At 41.6% G+C, this 19,509-nt stretch overlaps 1 protein-coding gene across 1 annotated transcript in view; it reads left to right on the forward strand.

Moving 5' to 3' along the window:
- The window catches only part of AGBL1 (AGBL carboxypeptidase 1), a gene marked incomplete at its 5' end in the record, with an annotated part of 274,352 nt that overhangs the window by 80,015 nt on the left and 174,828 nt on the right, over positions 1 to 19,509 (forward strand). Inside the window, one exon of the mRNA XM_086757539.1 lies at positions 17,719 to 17,899. Coding sequence (XP_086613665.1) covers positions 17,719 to 17,899 — 181 coding nt within the window. The remainder of the gene's footprint in view (positions 1 to 17,718; positions 17,900 to 19,509) is intronic.

The raw sequence follows: 19,509 nt of genomic DNA on the forward strand, positions 1-19,509 counted from the left end.
GAAGCACAGGCAACCACAGTGTTTTTAGCAAAGGGAGAAAGTAAATGTTAGGGTAATCTCTCTTTCTCTCCCACACTTTGCCTTATGCAATGTGCTAGCAGAACATCTGAAGTGAGATCATTTGTGCTGCAGTGGCTGCTCTTCATTCATCAGTAGTCTTCTGTGTTTCATTTTAAATAATCTTCCTTCTGAAAGCTGGAGATTTGTTCTAAGCCATCTTCTTAGGTGATAGCATTACAGAATTTTCTGCTGTCTCTTTGGGACTTGTTCTGTTACCTTTCCTTCTCTGAGTTACAACAGTCCCATCTTTGTTCCAAGAGACTTGTAACCTTTGCATGTCCTTTCCAGAGGAGAAATATCCTGATTAACAACAGCATTTCTGGAACATAAGTTAGCAATGTTTTCTTGGTTGGTATGGAGTTTGGCTAGAACATAGGTAGTGCTCAGCACTGGCTGTGCCCCAGTCTTCCAGAATATCAGAGCCTTTTCAGATACGCTAATGAATTAAACATCTTGAAAAGCTAAACCAGCCTGTATCTTACTCATAATTATTTTAATTTTTTATTGGTTTGTCAAGTGCCTCACAAGTGCCTTCTCACAGGAGTGGGGTATTACTTGTATTTTTGTTATAAGGCACTGAAAACTGTTTGGTCATATGTGTTTCTTATATTGCTTTGAAAATTTATAGCCAGCTGCTTGGAACATGCCTGTCTCACAACACACCAGTGCCCTGGCCTCACTGGAGTGGAGCTACAAGCTTCTGTAGGAGTGATAGGTTGCCCAAATTCTTGCCTTAGCAGAAGGGGGAAAAAAAAAAAAAGTAATCTTTTCTCCCTTAGATGGAAACACTTTGGAAAAAATTGCAGATGCTGTGCTTCCAATGGCTAATCTGCGTATCTCATAGAGGTATTGAAATACAGCCCGGCGGAGCCCTCGGGCAGCTTTTACTTCCTCAAAAGGTGAACAAGCATTAAACTGCTACTGGCTTCCTGTTATCAGCTTCAAATCATGGCAGGGAGCTTCACGTTTCCCATGACTGGCCATAAATTCCGGTCACGCACGGTCCCATGGGGCATGCACTGAAAGGTCAATGTGGTACTGTATAAATTAGCTAGAGAAGCATTTGAATTGAGTTAAATCTGTTCTCAATGTGACAGAGATGGGCTTTGTGAGGGAGGACATAATTTTAGGGTCAGATTGACTGCGGAGACTGATTATCGTTACGAGCAATATGCTTACTAAGGGGTGAAGAGTTAATGCTTGTGCCTCAAGGTAAAAGCAGAGGTCAGGATGGGGTTTCTTCCAGCTGGTCACAATGTGGCCCAATTGGTCATGTGTCCTACTGCACAGGTTTTTGTTTTTCACAAATTGCAAGGCCTGGAGCACCTGCTGATGCAGAGTATAAAGTGAGCTGGCCTGAAGTTTGGGTTTGCCCCCCACACCTGTGTTAAATCAGTTGCTTCCAGAGGGTAGAGCTGAAGTTGTGGATGGTGTGGCAGTTTGTGGAGCACCCTTTCTCTTTGAATAAAAGACCAGCAAGAAGGTCCCTATGGCCTCCTGGTTGGAAAGCTGCTGTAAGGTAAGAACGTTGGGGCTTTGTAACAGTAGAGGTGTTGCTTGTGTGTGATTTAAGAAAAAAAAAAAATCCTGTATTTTATGTCCTTTTTGTAGGGTAATTAAGAAGTACTCCTCTAAGCAGAGGAGATGAGCTGCTGGGCTGTCCCAGTGACCAGTCGTTCTCCTTTCTGTTTGGTTTTACCTCATCATCAATAACTGCTAGGCAGGCTGTGGTCAGGGAGTAGGGGGCAGGACAGCTGGCAGGTTGGCCTTGTGAAAAACTAATCCATAGCTGGAAAGCTCACAGAGTGTGGCATGTGTATCAGCTGCTGTCAGACCCAAACAATTGCCCTTGCCATCATAGACAGCAGTTCTTGTCTCCCGTTCAATTTTTTTTTTCCTTTCTGGAACAGAAGGGCTGTGCTGACACACAGATTGAGCTAGATACACGTTGCTTTCTAATGCCTGATTGATCTCCTGGGAACAAACTATTTTTTGACTTGTACTGGGTAGCAAGGTTGGGCAGAGTGGGCAAAAAGTGGGCTCTGCCACTCTTCTAGTAAACCATTGCTTTTAGTTTGGAACCTCAGCCTAGGGATAGCTTAGGGGAAGGTGGCCAACTCTTGCACAGATTGTGTTAAAGAATTGCTAGCCTGTGACAGAAACCAGAGTGCATCCTGCTAACAGGGAAACTTGCTACTCTTAGGTGTTTTTTTTTTCACGACCCTGTGAATCTTGCATTTCTCACTCCAACAATAGGATTCTGACATGCACAGGCAAACCCTTCCACAATACACAGACCTAACAGATTGTTGGGAAACAGTGTGAATGGCATTGTAATGTCTGTGTTCTTTTCATCTTTGTCCTTCTAAATTGGGAAGTTTCTTGATGCTTCTAAATCTTGACTGATTTGGAAAGACTGTCTATTGAAGCTCACTTTAAAATAGAGAAGTCGTTCACCTGATAACCTCAAGGCCTTGAAAGCTTTCTGGAAAACAATGTTCCAATTTCTGGATTTAATGTTCCAAGCTGTGCATTTTTGTCTGGTAAAGGCTGACCTAGCTAGTCATGTATTACAAATGATTGGGGTTGTTTGGATTGTGTGGAACAGCTTCACTGTGTGTTTGCTGGAGCTCCAAGCAGATAGTTTGTTCAGCTACTCTGCCCACATCCGTGGAGGGGATCTACACTCGTATGAAACATAGCAAACAGTATTTGTCTGTGCTGATCCTAATATTAATCTACCGGAGAGCATTAGTGGGTAAGGAGGCATTTTTGCAATACGCTGTGTGCATTAGGTTTTCTCCTCTTTTTGTACCGGATTCTGAACACCTGCTATTGCTAATTCCCAGCTGTGAGTTGGTTTTCCTGGGAGGGTCTGTGCAGGTTTCTGCCTGACCTGTTTAACTGAATTTAATTTCTCTAATGGGAGAACAAGATCCATTGCTATGTAACTGATGCAGCCAATCTTATATGGGTGAAATAAGTACAGCAATATATTGAAACTGGTAGTTTGCAGACACCACAGGCTGACACTTCTTGTTGCTTGTAACTGACAGATTCTAGAAACAAGTATTTGTGATTAATGGGCTGCAATTATACAGCAATACTAAAATGAAATAATACTAAAAATACCCCGTAATGATTTTTAAAATGCTGCTCTGTTAATGAGAGGATTTGTCCATCTCTACATCAAAGAGAAACTTGTTAGCTCTCTGAGCTTGCCCACCTGTTTCTAATGCAGAAATAGAAATTGCTAATAAACAAGTGGAGACAGCTGCTATGTTCAGACTGCAAATGTGCTGATAAGATCAACTAGTTGACGAGTGACATGATAGATACTGCAAAATGCACCCGTGTTAGCAGAGAGCTAAACGTGGACTTCTGCATCATCATGGCAGTTATTATGTGGCTATTGGATATCGGTTTCTGACTGACAGAAAAATAGGTGCATCAGGTCTCTTTCGTTCTAGGTCATTTTGGGTTTTCTCTGGTTTGCCCTCTTCATTTTGATAAACAATTTTGCAGAATTAGGTAGCAGAAGGAACTGTTCTAGTCAGTACTACCCCTTCTGTCTTCTGGCCCTCTGAACAGAAGGGTGGAAAGTTGCATTTTGAAGTCACCAGCTACCCATTATATCTGTAAACAGGCCTCCTAATGAATTGCTTTGCTAATTTTGTCAGGACAGCTTTTCTTAAGGCATGTGGCGTATTAGAGAAGTTCCATGCCTTTTTTCCCTGCTCCATCTTAACTTTATGTTAATGAACTTTGCATAATCGAATAAAGCCCCAGAACCAACAGGACTTGTTCCAGATCTTAACTCTGTTTCCCAAAGAAGATGTTCTTTCAGTAACACTCAGAAAATGATATCTATCAAATCACCAATGCATTTAGAATTTAATTTTCTCTATCAATTGCAATTGTCGTGCTACTTAGCTGTGGGGAGAAAAAAAAAAAAAAGTAATTTTCCCTGCCACTTTGTAATTCTTTTTACAAGCTCGCTCTTTTCTTTCTTCATTGAATTTGTTTAACGAACTGTTTTGGAGATTTTTCTGGCTTAGACTGGGTGCTGCTTCTGTGTCTTTGAAATAGATGAGGTTAAACAAAATAGGCTGAAATTTTTATTAGAACATGATGAGGGGCAGAAGTGGTTAAGTATGAGTGAATGAAGAAGTCGGAATGGGGCTGGAGGTATGTCTTGACCCACAGACAAGGAAGGAATTGTGGATGGAATTGTGTGGAAAACACTAAAAGGCATTATGGAGTTTTATGTTGAGTTTCCCAAATGTTCTAATTTTCTCTTCTTTTTTTTTTCTTTTTTTCTTTTTTAATTTTTCAAGAAAAGCAAACATACCTACTACAACATCCCATTTCTTTTCTTCATTCTTACCTTACTGCTTTCACATAATTTTTCACTTTCTTCCGGAGTCTGAAAGCATGACGTAATAGTGATGGATGCAGGAATATCGCAGCACTTTGCAAATGTGTGTATATGAGCTAATTTTAGGAAGGATGAGTGGGTTTCCAAATGAAACTGGCAGCTGTGGTGTAGCATCATGGTATAGGACAATTAACATAATTGAGAGAGGGCTCTACTGATGATATTTAAGTGCAGGATTCAATTCATTTTCACGGCTAATGAAAAGAGGAGGAAGTGCTTTGAAGACATGGATTATGCAGAAATTCACTTATTTGAGTGAATGTGGATGGCACAGGATACTTCATGACTGGGACCTGGGAAACAGATGTTGAGCTTCCAGCTCTGTGGCTGATTTGTATTGGACAACTTAATTTTTCTGTAAATCCCTGCTTTCTTAACTTGAAACATGCTTGAGATGTGTAATCTTCAGCCTGTGAGGTTTCTCAAGAGAAGATGAGCGAGATGGAATTTATTGTTGTTGGCATCAGGGTGACTTTGACAGGTGTCCCTGATGATTAGGGCCCATGGTGAATGCCTAACAGAGGACTGTAACTAGGGATTGAAGTGCAGATGAAGAAAAGAGGCGGATAGGATAGCAAGATGAAGAAAAGCAAGATAGAAGAAAAATGATGGATAGGAGGGCGAGAAGTCCTTAAATTTCTTGTGGGTCAGGTTGCATCTGCTGGAAATACAAATGCAGGAGGTCTTTTATTGTAAAAATGAGGCTGTAATGGATAACACAGAAAAAACTATCTGCAACTTGACGTTTCCTTTATGCTCACTGTACTGGAGAAATTATTGAAAAATGATGTTATCTTATTTTTTGTAGTGCTCCCTACACCTGTAGCTTGATGTAAAAGTTGCAGCCAAAGCCAAGGTAATTTCTTCCCCTTCCTGACCAGCAGTGGACAGGGTAGGCTCTAACAAGATTAGTATCTTGGCTGTTTTGTCACTTCATAGCATTGCAGGTCACCCTAACACAGCTTGGGAATTTGTATTGCAGCAGAGCAGGAAAGTGTGTTTAGTAGAGCAGGCATTGAAGCCTGTTCTTGAAACGCAGTCCTGTAAATCCTGGCCCCTGGCAGCCCAAGCTGTTTAGTTATGTTTTATGAATCAGGTCGTATTGTGTCTGTCGCAGCTTCCAGATGCCAAACTCCTTCTGTGACAGTTTTGTCGAGCGTTTCGAAAGGGCATGAAAACAACAGCTAGAGGGTCACCACGAAGCACAACTCAACAGACGGGAATTGTTCTTCACAAAAAGCAACTGGCCAGAGGCGAAAGAAGAAGCAAGAGACAGATGAAGGACTCCAGGGTCTCAGTGGCTGTGGTGCCCGTGCTGTCCCTGTTCTACCAGTGTTTAGCACTTACTAACTGTGAATGAGCAGTAAGAATGTAGGGACATACTTGGAGTCTCTGGGCTGACTTAGGTAATGGGCCTGCAAGCTATGCAGAACGTCTGGAGATAGACTTGAAGCAACACTTCTGCACGTAAGTGGTGACTTGCTGCTTAATTTCACACTCTGTAACATACCCTTTTAATCAGAACACTCCCAGGACCCACCTGCTAGCTTGTCAGAGGTCTTTCCCACCAGTTAGGATATCACTTGAAATGCAGACATCATGACCTTATTTGTCAGCCTGTCAAGATGTGACTTGAACTTGGGCTCAGCCCAGATAGAGTAATTGCTGTTTGCGCAAAGGGTAGTGCTGGTGAGATGCCCCCTGTGAGGCTATCTAACCTGCTTCAGATGTAATTTAATACACAGGAGTAAAATAAAATAAATTACATTAAAGCATGCAGCTAATGCATGCAAACTATAAAATGAATTTGGATCATAAAAAGGCAGCGAGACTGAATGGTTGGTTTCTTCATCCGTGAAGGAAGCACACTAAATAATACAGAAAACAAAAATAATTAAAGGAGATCTGTTGATTTTGAGAGTTGATGGGGATGTTAGATGGCAGGCAAAGGTTATTTTTTGATGTAAGGTGTTTTTCATTACTTATATATTCTTGCAGTTAGAAAACATCAGTTAGCAGTCTTTTCATGTTTTGAAAACAAGGTATTATCTAACAAAGCTTCTTATGCTATAGCAGGAAGATAAATCATCTTTGCAATGCTAGCCATTAGCCTGTCACAACCATGATTTACAGAGATTTTCTTTTATTTAAATAAGTGTTTCTTTTAAAAGCATTCTGGTAGTTTGCAGATCAGAAGATGAGGTGGTAGTGAATGCTCTGGAATATAATGATTTTGATATGAGTGCTTCTTATGGCAAGTAAGAGAGAAGAGCTTATTCTGTGGATTGTTCAAGCTATAAAGAGTGGCTGAGCTACAATGGAAAGATTCTGTGTCAGCGTCAATTGGAAAAGTTCAAAGTTCTGCTAGGGAAGTGTTGCGGGGGTGAAAATGCAGGAAGGCACTGGGATTGAGGAAATATGCCACAATATCTTCAAACTGATCAGCAACCATCACTCATGCTGTTAAATTACTTGCCAAAAAGAACCTTCTGGAGAAGATTTCTTTAAAAATAAATTGAATATCACTTAGGAAACTACGAAATAAAGAGCAAAAACTACTAATGTGAAAACTCCCACTTTTCCTATGATACATGGAGTGGTGAGAAAGAACATCCCATGTTCCACTTCTACTTGTGTTCCTTCTGGGACTGCCCATGACTATTTTGTAGCCCAACTCCTTTACTCATTAGTACTTTTTTTTTCCTGTGCTTTTTAGCAATTTGTGGAGAAAAAAAAGAACATTCTTCTTTCTTTTCGCTAGCCTTCCTAGTGTCCTATTCTTAAGAAGCAGCAATTCTCCTCAAACAGACTAGTAATCTTCCAAGCTTGACATTCCGCTCCCTGTAGTGATTGATGTAGGAAGTCGTCATTTGTTATAAATCACTTCACTTGCATCTGAAGGGAGAAACTTCTTTACTGACCTTAGATGGTGACTGCTCAGTGTCTTACCACACACTGTTTGAAATTTCTGCATGTTGTATATTTTATACAGTGGCAAATTTTGTTCCATCTATCCTTCTGTCCTTGACTTCTGTCCAGTCTTCTGGGATTCTGATTCTTTCTTCATCCTTAGAGTATTTCAATAGTAGAACTGCTTGAAATTGTATGGTGTGAATGTCAAGGTTCATCTCTATTATCTGCCGTGTTTTCATGATCTAAACAACTAATATGAGCTATTGATCTGAGGTTTGAACACAAGATGTTAAAACACCGTGTTATTTCTAGGGTGCTGGAGGACTGTAGGGGAATAGAGATTAGGACTGGCCACTAATCCACTAATCTAGATCTGTTACTGGTATGAGTTCCTCTAAACACTCCAGAATGGGGCGGGGAGGGGGAGGAGATTTCCATTTATCATATTTTAGATATGAAGTGCTAGTGCCTCCCACTTTGGGCTTCTTGTCAAGAATAAAGCAGTGAGGAAGCTGTACCATTCAGAGATGGACAGTAGGATAATCTTCTAGTTCGAAGATATTTCTGCATCATTCTACTACTAAATACTTCCAGTTTAGTCAGACTCTGCTTTGTGTCTGTTACAGAATGTATTGCGTAGTCTAGAAGACTAAAAATGGTTTATGTCATGATACAAGATCACTGGGCCAACATCAGTTTTGCTGTCATTATGATCTGATTGAAAGACCTTTTATATTGCTTCCTGATTTGCATTCTCTTGCTCAGTTATCTAGGGAGTTCATCTAAAAACTTGCTATCAAGACAAGATTCATTATTCAAAATTTGGAGACAGTTTTATCTTATCAATCTCTCGTCTGTGGAAAGTGAGAATTTCCTTTGGGATTAGCTCTGGGAAACGCAGTTCCAAAATTTAGGGTAGACTTAGACAGCAATGATGAACGGTCAATTTAGTGATGCCGCAAATAAGGTGAACTTGCAGAAGGTCAGTTACTGTGAAGTTGTTGACATAGTGAAGTGCTAGAAGGTGCTTTTTTTTTGTAGACTTCTCTGTTTTCTTTCCTTTTTCTCTGAGTTTTTTCTATGTAACAAAATACAAAAGTTAAAACTCATAGTTTGCTTACTGCAGGAGAAATACAGGATAATATTTTTAAGAAACATTCCCTGCCAGAGTATTTCTGGAGCAATGGAGTGATAAAATATCAAATCAAGTGGAGACCAAGAATTTAATTTTCCCCCACAGAGCCAATCTGTGGTGCTTTCTGTCTTGACAAAAATTGATATTTTATCCTTTTGATAATGAGAGGCTCTGATTGCACTTCCTTTTAATATACTTTATTTCTTACAAGTCATTCCCTGAGGAAGACCTCAAGTCAGAGGCAGAGATGGATCTGTTACCTCTTAAAGGCACAAGACATGTTTAAGAATAAACATTGCTTTATGCTGTAGGTGGCATTAGGTGGGTTTTAAATCTGTTCTGTATAGACAGCTTATGGGCAAAAAGCTCTTTACTATAGAATTTATCTTTTGTAGAGCAGAACTGCTTGAAGGACTGCACAACAGATAACTTATTTTCCTGTTAAATTGGGTTGTTACTCCCAGTGGTGAAAGAAACACTGACAGATGCTCTGTTTTCCATGTCCATTTTGGGGCTAATGGGCACCAATGCAGGTCCTGAGTCGATCTTAGCCTTCTGGGGTCACAGAAAGACTGGCAAAATATTGAGATCTTCACACAGCATTTTACCATTCCTCTCCCACCTGGAGTCCTAGGAGATTTTCCAGAAACAATAAGGGCTTCAGAACCAGATCCATCAAAATTAGTAAAGAAAACAAATGCCTGTTGGGTTGTTTCTGACTGCAGCTTCTGCAAGATTGTTGTGTACAGAATGGCTTCTCGTGCTCTGGGCAATGTGGTATTAACGTTAACTCTCCCTCTCCACAGGGGAGGCTCTTCGATATAACTCATGGATACTCAGCTGAAATGTTCCTTTGTGAAGTTTCATCCCGTTAACCCTGGCTTCACCCTAGTTCAGTACTTTCAGCAATTCTTTTGCTGCTGTGCCTGTTCTCAAAGTGATGGCACTGAAGGGCATGGGGCATTGCGCTTGGGTAAAGGATGTTGCTCTCGTAAGCAGGAGACGTGCGTCAAGGCGTTACGCACAGTATAAAAGCCTGGAGCCTGCTCTGGGAGCGTCCCCTCTGTAAGCAATTCCTGCTGCAGACTGTCCATCTGCTGCCCTCTGTTTCTGCAGAGAAGCTATTAATGGCATCCACAGAGCTGGGGAGGTGGCCGGAGGGCAGCTTATGCCTCAATTCACAGCTCAGTGATGCTCTGACCTCTGGGTGCAAAGTCAGCTTGATCCCTTTAGGGATCGGATACTCAGAGGTCTCTGTGGCTTTGGATGTAACTAGAAAGTGCAGAGTTGTTGCTCTTGCAGTGCTGAAATGTGCCTTGCAAATGCGATAGATGGGCTGTGAGTAGTGGATATATAGAATGAAATGTAAAAGTAAGGGGTAAAAATATTGCTGTTTTGGAGCTGAAGCCTTATTAAAGTCCTGTCTGTCCTATTTGGGCAAATTCTTTCTAAAGTATCATGTGTCACCAAAATCCCATTAAACTGTCACATAAATTATCAGAGTTTCCTTTTTCCATCACTGTGGATTACCCAGGGAGATATTTTTATGACAATGGAAGCTTTTTCAGTCTGCTCCTCCTGCCTGATTTCATTTCAGATGAAATCCTTCTCTCGGAAAAGAGCCCGTGGATTTCATAGCTCTGTGGATCTCCGCACTCTGCCTGTACAGCAGTTATCCTGCAGGTCTCTGCTGCACTTACCTCCTGCCTATACCTTCTTTTAGGCATGGGACAGTTTAGGGCAATGCTGCCGTATCTTTAATTGTACTGAATAAGAACGCTGTACAGTCTGTTTTGTTGGTCTCTGCTCCAGCTTCTTCCAGTCTTCTGAACATCACTAACTGGTTCTTCTCTAGAGCCAGTGTTATCTTCGTATGAAAAACCCAGAAGGTGAGAGTGTTACACATACATCTCACTTGAAAATACTTCTTTTTCTACTTGCCGTGTCTCTGAGGTCTTGCGTCTCTGTGAGGCAATCTGTTTTTCCCATACTGGCTGAAAAACATATGGATTGATGGCCAGGCCATGGCAGTACAAAACACTTGAGTATCTGAAATTGCCTGCTGCCATAGAACAAATTAAGGTTGTGATGTGCATGTTACAGAAGCAGGCGATGATAGATCCTTGCCTGCCTTTGACAGATAATCTGGAGCTCCCTACACCAGTTAGCTGGCTAATCTGTCGGGAGGACTCCTGGAGCTGATCTTAGTGTTTGCTTCTCACCCGTTTCAATGGGTGCATACACAGAAGCTGAGAATTGGTAGACTTAAGAATAATAGAGAGGCTTTGGAAGATAATTACTAGTGAAAGGAATCCCAGTAATCACATCACTCCAATCTTAAAGTGGTAGGACTATCAGTAACAGAGCAGGCAAGACAGAACTTTTCATAAATATTTCTGATCTGTATGTGGGAAGAAACCCAAAATATCATAATGATGAAACATTTCTGATTAGTCCCTAATTAGTGGCTAATGTTTAACATATTTTAAAGTGACTAACATTATGTAGTAAGCAGTCATCTTGCATCAAAGAGATCAGAGGAGATGGCTGAGGTGCCCTGTGGACTGGAATAATGATTCCAGTAGCTCCCAGAACACAGAGGTAATTCCAGAGGACTAGAGGGGAATCTTGAACCAAATTTCTAAAGTGGTAGCTAGAATGACCTGTGTGGCTATATGCCTCCTACTGACACTGTTCTGGACACTGTAGTGGAGCTGCTTGATGCAGGACTTTATGAATAAGGACCTGGCAGAAGGTAGCATAAATATTCAGGCACACCAGTGAAGGGAATCAAGTTGGTACAGATTGGCTTAGATGATAGACAATAACTTGCATTTCTTTTTATGCAACCTAGTCCCAGTGGACAGTGAGAACAACTGATTGCTATCTTTTTTTTTATAGCAGCCTTTTGCATTTCAAAGGTTATCTCCTTCCTCTCCGTTTGTCTTTCCTTTCCAAGTTTAAAATCCATTTTCTCCAATTCTTCATAAGTTATGACGCCTAAATCTTTTACCGTTTTTAATGACATCTTCTCCAGTTTTCAGGGAATTGATTTTTAAACTGTGGTGGCCAGCAGTGGGCACAGCACTCTGGCTAGTGGTTTTCGTTAATTGGGTTGAGCAGAGCAAAGTAACAGCATTCCTTGTCTTAGCTGTGAGTCTTTTAGTACATCCTAGGAGAGCTGCCACTTATGGAACTGCTTTGCATCAGTAACTCATCCTCTATAATCCCTTGATCCTTCTTGGCAGTACTTTTTCCTAACCAGCTGTCCTCCATCTTGATTTTATTCCCTTGGAATCTGGCTGAGGGGAGCAGGGAGATGCAGCTTCGCAGACAGAGCTCTGATAGGAACGCCCTGCCACCCAGGTGTCAGGCTGCAGGATGTGCCCTGCCCAGGTAGAGGAACTCATCCGCTCAGTGACAGAGCTCTGGGAAGAGGTAAATGCAAGGTAGCTTGCTTGTCATCAGCCTAGTAAGGTAGCTGTGCTTTAACAGCTACATGATTTCTATTTTGTAGCTCGATATTATCCGAGCGGCTCAGAGGGTGTGCAGAGTGAGACAGGATACGCTAGTGAACTTTGGGTTGGGATATCAAAAAATGGACCGTAATGCAGTGGCTGGAAATTTCAGTTAGACTAGTTCAGTTGCACATGCTTAAGATGGAGATGTTAGTTATAAACTGAAACAATTTGCAAAGGGTTACAGTAGGTTTTCCATGGGTCCAAGTTATGGAAATAAGATTTTGTTGTTCCCCAGTCTTCTACAAGAGGTATGCTTTGAGTTGAACAGGAATTAGTTCATATGGGTTTCCTTTGGCTTTGTATAGAAGGCCATGCTAAATAGTTGTCGTGGTTCCTGCTGCCTTCAGAGCTTGGGATTTTGGAGTCTACCCCACAATGCACTTGACAACCTGCTTACCAATTTCCTGGTGTTAAAAAACAGCGGTAGTAGCATGTCAGACTGCACCAAGGCTGAGGAGTCTGTACCCATATTCAACTCCCTGATCATCTTTGATTCAGAGGTGAATGAATTCATGAAACACATACAACAAAAGGAGGTTGCCAAGCAACTTGGAGCCTGAAACTCCCCCATCAAGCTATGAAGGTAGAGAACAGGCAGCTGAGGCAATTTGTAATGTGCACTTCTTTGCCATAGGTAACAGTAATAATACATATAATATAGACCAATTTTAAAAAAGGCATAGCTCATCGATAATTTGGAAAACAACAGCTGGTCCTGCCAGACTGTGTATTTTCGTTCTGTCTTAAGACGTGTCTGCTTTTGGAGCATTTAGCCAAAAGCAGGGTCAGCAAGGAGACAGCAATTTTGAGGTGGGGGGAGATGGGGAGGAAGGAATCATTCTATCTTAAGGCAACTGAAAGACTGACAACTAGAGGAAAAGTTTTAGGAGGAGAGTAAAGCGGCTGACACAGATTCTGCCTCAGATTAGTCTCGTGTTTTCTGTGATCTCAGTATTTGATGCTTTTTACAAACACACTTTAATATATTCATTGTACATCACACCATATCCTGTCTTCTCTCTGGCTTTGCATAACTATGCAGCCTTGGGCATATCAGATGTATCCAGGACAGGATGCAGCCGTGACATGCATGGAAGAGCTTGTGATGGTGCTCCTTGTTTACCCATCATTTGACGCACAGGATACCCTGCAGTGGCCACAACAAATTAAGTTGGGAGGGAGAGTTTCGCTTTCTTGGTTTCTGTCTACTATGTCCTGGGGTAAACATGACCCTTTGATTTGTACTCCTTGTGATAACGTCAAGCTGTATTTAGGCATAAGGGGGCAAAAAAAAAAAAAAATCTGTCTTAATAGTCCTAGACTTGAGGGTAAAGGGAAGCGAGGTATGCAGAAGCACAGCCAGAAAAATTCCAGTCAAGACCAAGATATAGGTTGAATTTCTCACATGCTGTGTATATAATTCCCTTTGACTCCTTATAAAATCCTAGCCCTGTGTTGTATCAATGCTCTGTCCCTTTACAAATGGCATGGCTCAAATCTCAGCTTGAAATAATTTAGAATATCAGCCTGGGTCAGGGCATCTGGAGCTGGATTTCATTTCCTTTCTGTGCTCCTCTTGATGAGGGACACTGCTGTGTTAATGGGGTTTTGTTCATTTCTTTCAGGCTGTTCTTTCCCCAACTGATGTCACGAATAGTGACACCAAAGTCACCCCTTAGTGAACCTTGGAGATGACATGACTGGAGGAGGATCCTTATAATAGGCAGGAGATTAAGCAGCAAGTTAGCAGTAGTGGAAGAACAAAGCTCCTATTTTCATGCATATATCCACAGTCAAAATGAACGAAGAGAAGGGGAGGTGGGAAGTAGGCGATGCATTAATAGAATTATTACTCGAAGGGGTTTTGCTCAAAGTTTTGCAAGAGGAATCAGTGATGCTTTAATCTCTTGTTTCTGGCATTGTTGGTGCCACATTATACTCTGGGCAAGTCAAAATGTAACATGGTGTAACGAGATATGATTTGTTGGATAAGGCTTTATGTAGCATGAAAAGGTTCCTCTCATTTCTCTTTTTATTATTTACATTCCTGAGAAGGTTATGTGTCATGTGGGCTTTGCAGAGATAAATGGCTAACCTGAGCTTTCTGTCAGCTTCCCCAGAACGTGGGGACAATTTCACCTGAGTGTTGGCCTGAGGATTTTTATGGCTCAAGCTCCATTCTGGAGCCTGGAAGGAGATACATGAGAAAACTTGTTGTTGGGTGTCCTGAAGGACACAGAGGAAGGGTAGCCAGGCACCAGTGTAAACCAGTAAGCTCTACTGGGTAGTACTGAGGTGATCTAGTCAGGACTGCAGTCATGGAATGTTGGGAGTGAGGAAGGAAAAGAAGCAGGTGAGCTGAAGTGCAGGAATTTTGTCTGGTGCCTGTCAGTTGGAGTGCTGAGTATGGCTGGCCAGTGCTGCTGTCCACTGCCCTCATAAGTTCTGATGTTTATCACTGTTATCACAACAAATTCAAGGCAGATGAGTAACTGGATATGCTGTAAAGCATAGAACTGAGCAACTCCTGCCTGCCATAGTTAAGTCTTTGTTTCCCCAGGTGTTTCAAGGGTAGCAAGTTTTTATGGCTGTGTCGTCAGCTCTTTGCTCTATTTCTTGCTTCATCAGTCTTCATGCTGGGTACAGTCTGGGGGAGCGCAGCATTTGGATGTGGGATTTGCTGGTGATGGCTTCTGTGAGGAGAACAGGCACTTAGCAAGCTCTGCGGTTTGCCTGCTGGTACATACCTTTGTTACAACTCTCTCATGGATGGGATGAGTGCTGCGGATGTGCTTGTCAGGAGGGGAGCTTTTAAAGGATGCTTGAGCTGGAATAGAGAGACTTCCTTGGCTGGATCTATGGGCTATGAGCTGCTCCATTGTTGCCCGCAGAGAAACAGTGTAGGTGATCTGTCTGGTCTCTCCCTCCCCCACCTCATTTCCTGAATTTTAAGATCTGGAAACTCCATAAGCTTTTCTGATATTGAATTTAAGACAAGCTTGATTTTGATCAGTCTTGAGAGGAAGGAGAGAATGCAGGTATCTACCAGTCCCATGCCATTTGCAGTTAGCAGAATTATAGCAAACATTCTTGAATTTCTGAGATGAGAAAGCCCTTGCTTAGAGTTTTTTCCTTTTTCTTAAAAAAAAAAATTTTTTTCTTATTTTGAACCTCTCAATTATGGTACTGTGCTCTCTCACAATATACAGAAGAGATAAGAGTTGTTAAAGCTGTATTCATCAATTGCAAAAGAGAACATGTTTTATTTTGCTCTGTGCTATTTACAGCTGTTGTCCATTAGGAGTCCTCAGGAGCCTCATTCTCAGGTACAACAGCATGGTCCCATAAGTTTAGCTCAGCAATGAGCCTGCAAAACAGCACTAAATCATGGTGATGGGAGAAAGAAGAAAATGTTTGGAAATGGCAAAATGCAGCTGATGTCTTTGTGGAAGCTAGTTTTTGCTTTTTGCTGTTTTAAAACATTACTAAGGTAGACTTTAATGCACAACTAGCTGGAGCAGAATAGAAATTGTGTACTCTAATTTGGGGGGAAAAAATCAGAATGGCTAGTAGTTCTCCAGGAGATAAAGGAATCTTTTGCAATCCATAAGTGCCTTAGGCAGTTACGTATACACACTGATCAAAATGTACTAACCTCACAGTAAGGTGTAAGAATGAGGAAAGGCTAATATATGGCTATGGAGAAGTAGAGTTCCAGTTGCTTTACTGGACTGGAAAACAACAGCTCTCCATGAGCTCTTTGAGCTGAGAGTGCCATTTGCTTTTCTAGTGCCCACCAACTGCTTAAGGAATGCATGGAAGTGCGGAGGGGGATTGTTTCCAAATCTGAGTGCATCGCTGAAAGCTGTAACTAAATTGTACTGTAATGTACACATTCAGCAGAACTATACAGAATATACAGTTGAGGAGAAGAATTAGTGCTTATTCCTTGTTTGGCTGTGAATTGAGAAATTTCACCACTATTCTCAGCTCTGACACAGCTTCTAGTCTGTCAGACAAATCACTAATCAGCTCTTTAATGAAATCTAGATTTTTCAGCATGATGTTCCACTTTCCTTTTTCACATTAATTGATAATTATTTGTAAAGCATTTGGAAACTGAAGGACAGCTTGGGAGCTACAGGCAAAGGTGTATAACTTGCTAATTCAGCATTTGTTTACAAGGGCACTCAACTGATGGCTTTGGTTTTGTTTTCTGCCCTGTTACCACACCCAAGCCTGTCAGTTGGGGTCCCTCAGTTCACTCAAGCAAACAGAGCCTGAGCTCTGATGTTGCCTGATAGAGTGAGACAAACCTATCCTGGCATGGTAGTGATGCCCTACCAGATAATGGTTTTCACTGAAGTAAATGTCAGGTTGCCTTGTGACAATGGCCTGAGATTGTGAATACTTACAGAACTATCATTTTAAGACAGATGATTGTTTTGTCCTTTCCCTTTTAATTTCTACGCCTGGCAGGTGTCTCCCTCTGCCTTCTCCTGTTTCCTTGGCCCATCCGTGGAGTATGCTCAGCACAGATGGGATCTTCAAAGAATCTGCTGTCAAACTTGGTCTTTTCTAAGCATATGTATGCTGAGAGTTTTTGGAGACTTATAACTAGACCAAATGCTTTTTTACAGGAACAGCAAATAACAAATCTGATAACAAGAAAACTTTCTGTCAAATTGCAAGTTTACTTTGAAACAAGTTCACTAGAGTTCATCAATGAACTGTTTAGTAAGATTTTGATTATTTTTCTTTTTTTTAAAAAAGCAACTCTCCCCAAACCTTTTCCCCTTCCCCATATTCCCACAGATTATGTCTCCCATGCCAAGTGTATTACTAGAAACAGCTGAACTGTTCTAGTTGCAACTTCTGAAAATCAGCTTTGCAAATCCGAGTGTGTGTCTATATTATATAGAACTGAAGTCCTTCTGCTGAAAGTAACAGTCTTCCTTAGCAATGCGCATTGTTATTTCTACTTTTTGTTGGATGGATATGAAATGATGGTTAGTTTTGAGTACTCTGCTGCATCTTATCTGCTTAATATATTCATGTATTTTCTTTAATTATATCAGTTTATCTTGATCAGTTATGATTCTGACCCTACAACACAGGTTACTGCTGTAGATCAGACAGCTTGCATGTTCTTGGAGTCCTTATGGATGGACAAATCTGTTTAAAAGATTTGGAAAGTTCACAACTTTTTAATAGTGAAATGCTGAAAGTGAAGCAAGAACTTAGAAATTTAAATAATTTCTAGATGCCTTTTAAACCTTAGTGAAGTTTGGTAGGATCAAACTTTCAAGAATTGCCAGAAAGTATGCTGGTGCCATTTTGAGAGGCAGTAATCTGCACATGGAAAATACTCTGCAATGGTACACCTAAATATCTGTAAGGTATTGCAGAATAAACAAGGAAAGGGATAGGGATGAAACTAGCACGTGCTGGTTCTGAGGACCAATCCTTGGGATCAATTGGCAAATAGCACCTTCAGAAAATGTCTGCGCTATTAACAGATGTATTTTTCCCTAAAATATGTCTTGAGTTGTTATCTCAATTAAAAAGGAATAAAACCCACTTGCAAAGATATTATTCAAATAGAAGTCCTGTCTAGGGTTTGTTTTTTTTTTTTTTTTTTTGTTTTACAGACAATCGTCCTTATGTGTTTCTAATGGCTCGTGTTCACCCTGGTGAAAGCAATGCCAGTTGGGTAATGAAGGGAACTCTGGAGTTCCTTGTGAGCAGTGATCCCATTGCTGATCTCCTGCGGAAATGTTTCGTTTTCAAGATTGTCCCCATGCTTAATCCTGATGGAGTCATCAATGGCAAGTGAGTTATGACATGTACTTATTCTGGATTTTGCTGGGTTTGTCTGCAGGCTTTACTTCTGTGCATCTAGCAGGTTTCATCTTCAATGTTTTGGGTCAGGATAATTCCCTTTGCCTCATGTTTTATTCATCCTGTTATCAATCCTGTATGGAAAATGTGAATCTGCGATATAGACCAGTGCGCTGTCTTGCATTTGTCAGATGCATGTGATTTTATACTGTACGTGGCCGTAAGATCTCTCAGTTGCCTGGATGGAGTATTAGTGGTGCCAGAGAAACAGGACCTTTCTTGATAGATGCAGATCTATCTATTCTGCTAAAGAAGGCTTCACCTGCAAGACAGATATGCTTAGAAATAACTGGCTGTAATGCTTTGTGTAGCTTGGTGGCAGGGGGGAAGATGAGTAAGGATCTATTAAATTTTCACATTTCCATGGAAATACTTTCATATAGTGAAGCTCCTTCTTTCTCCCATCTCCTTTCCAATCTTCCCTCTCGCATGTTTCCTAAGAGATACTGAACCTGAGCTTGGAAAATACTGATTCCTTTTTGTGTTCTGTGGCTTTACACCATCCCACCCACACTAATTGCCCACCCACACTAATTGCCTTCCCTCTCCCTGTACACGTGTGGAAAAAGCACAACTCTGCTCCTAAAAGTTAGCATGAAACAAAATATTGCTATACTACCAGTGAAAGAGGAATTCCCTTTGAAGGCTTGAAGAGTGCACTATGATAAAGTAAGCTTGCAATTCCCGGGAACAAATCTCCAGTGTCTCTGCGGACAGTGGAGTTTGTTCACCTCACTGGGTGTTTGTGGAGCGGCTCTAAGTTAACAACTGCCGGTCCTGTCTCTGACGCAGGATGTTGTGATCACATCCTACTGGTAGCTGAGGAGCTGTGGGTTTTGGTGAAAAGAGCTTGGAGGTTTTGGCACCACCTCTGTCCCCCAGCTTGTTAACAACGGAACACGCAACAAATCTTGGAGCTGAAGACGGGCTTAGACAAGCAGTGAAACACATAGCGAAGTGTAGAAGAACAACTCTTCTTAAGCTGCGTTCTCCCATCTGCTTTTGGGTCAGATTGAGTGCTGTGGAAACAGAACAATCCTGACCAACAACCGAGTTGAGCTTGTTTGGGACTAAATGAACTCATTTCATTTTGGGGCGAGGGGTTCAGCAGAGAGCAGCTTGGGCTTTCCTGGCAGCCTCCAGTCTCTGACTATGAACAGTCTGAGCTTTGTGCTGCCACGCTCCCCAGGAGCTGAGTGTGTCAGTAGTCTGGGAGGACTGTTCGGAGTAGCTGGGTGCTGCCCCAGAGTATTTGAAGCCCCTGCTGGCACCAAATGCTTCCTTGATCCTTCCAGGCAGCAGAAGCAAAAAAAGAAAGGTTTGTGGCTTTTTTCCCCCTTTTCTTTTTTTCCTTTCACTGCACTTAATTAGAGTTTCCAGCAGATGGAGGACTGGAGGGAATGTCTGACCTTTTTTTCTCCAGCTGTCAGGAATGAGTGCAGCAGAGAAGGAGCCCTCAGGAGGGAGGAGGTGGCTCTCTGTGACACCTGGATGAAGTGTACTGACTGATCTCTAGTCACAGTGGGAGGTGTTTTACCTTC

Source organism: Chlamydotis macqueenii, chromosome 12 (assembly GCF_036417535.1).
Source record: "Chlamydotis macqueenii isolate bChlMac1 chromosome 12, bChlMac1.mat, whole genome shotgun sequence".
Classification (NCBI taxonomy): Eukaryota; Metazoa; Chordata; class Aves; order Otidiformes; family Otididae; genus Chlamydotis; species Chlamydotis macqueenii.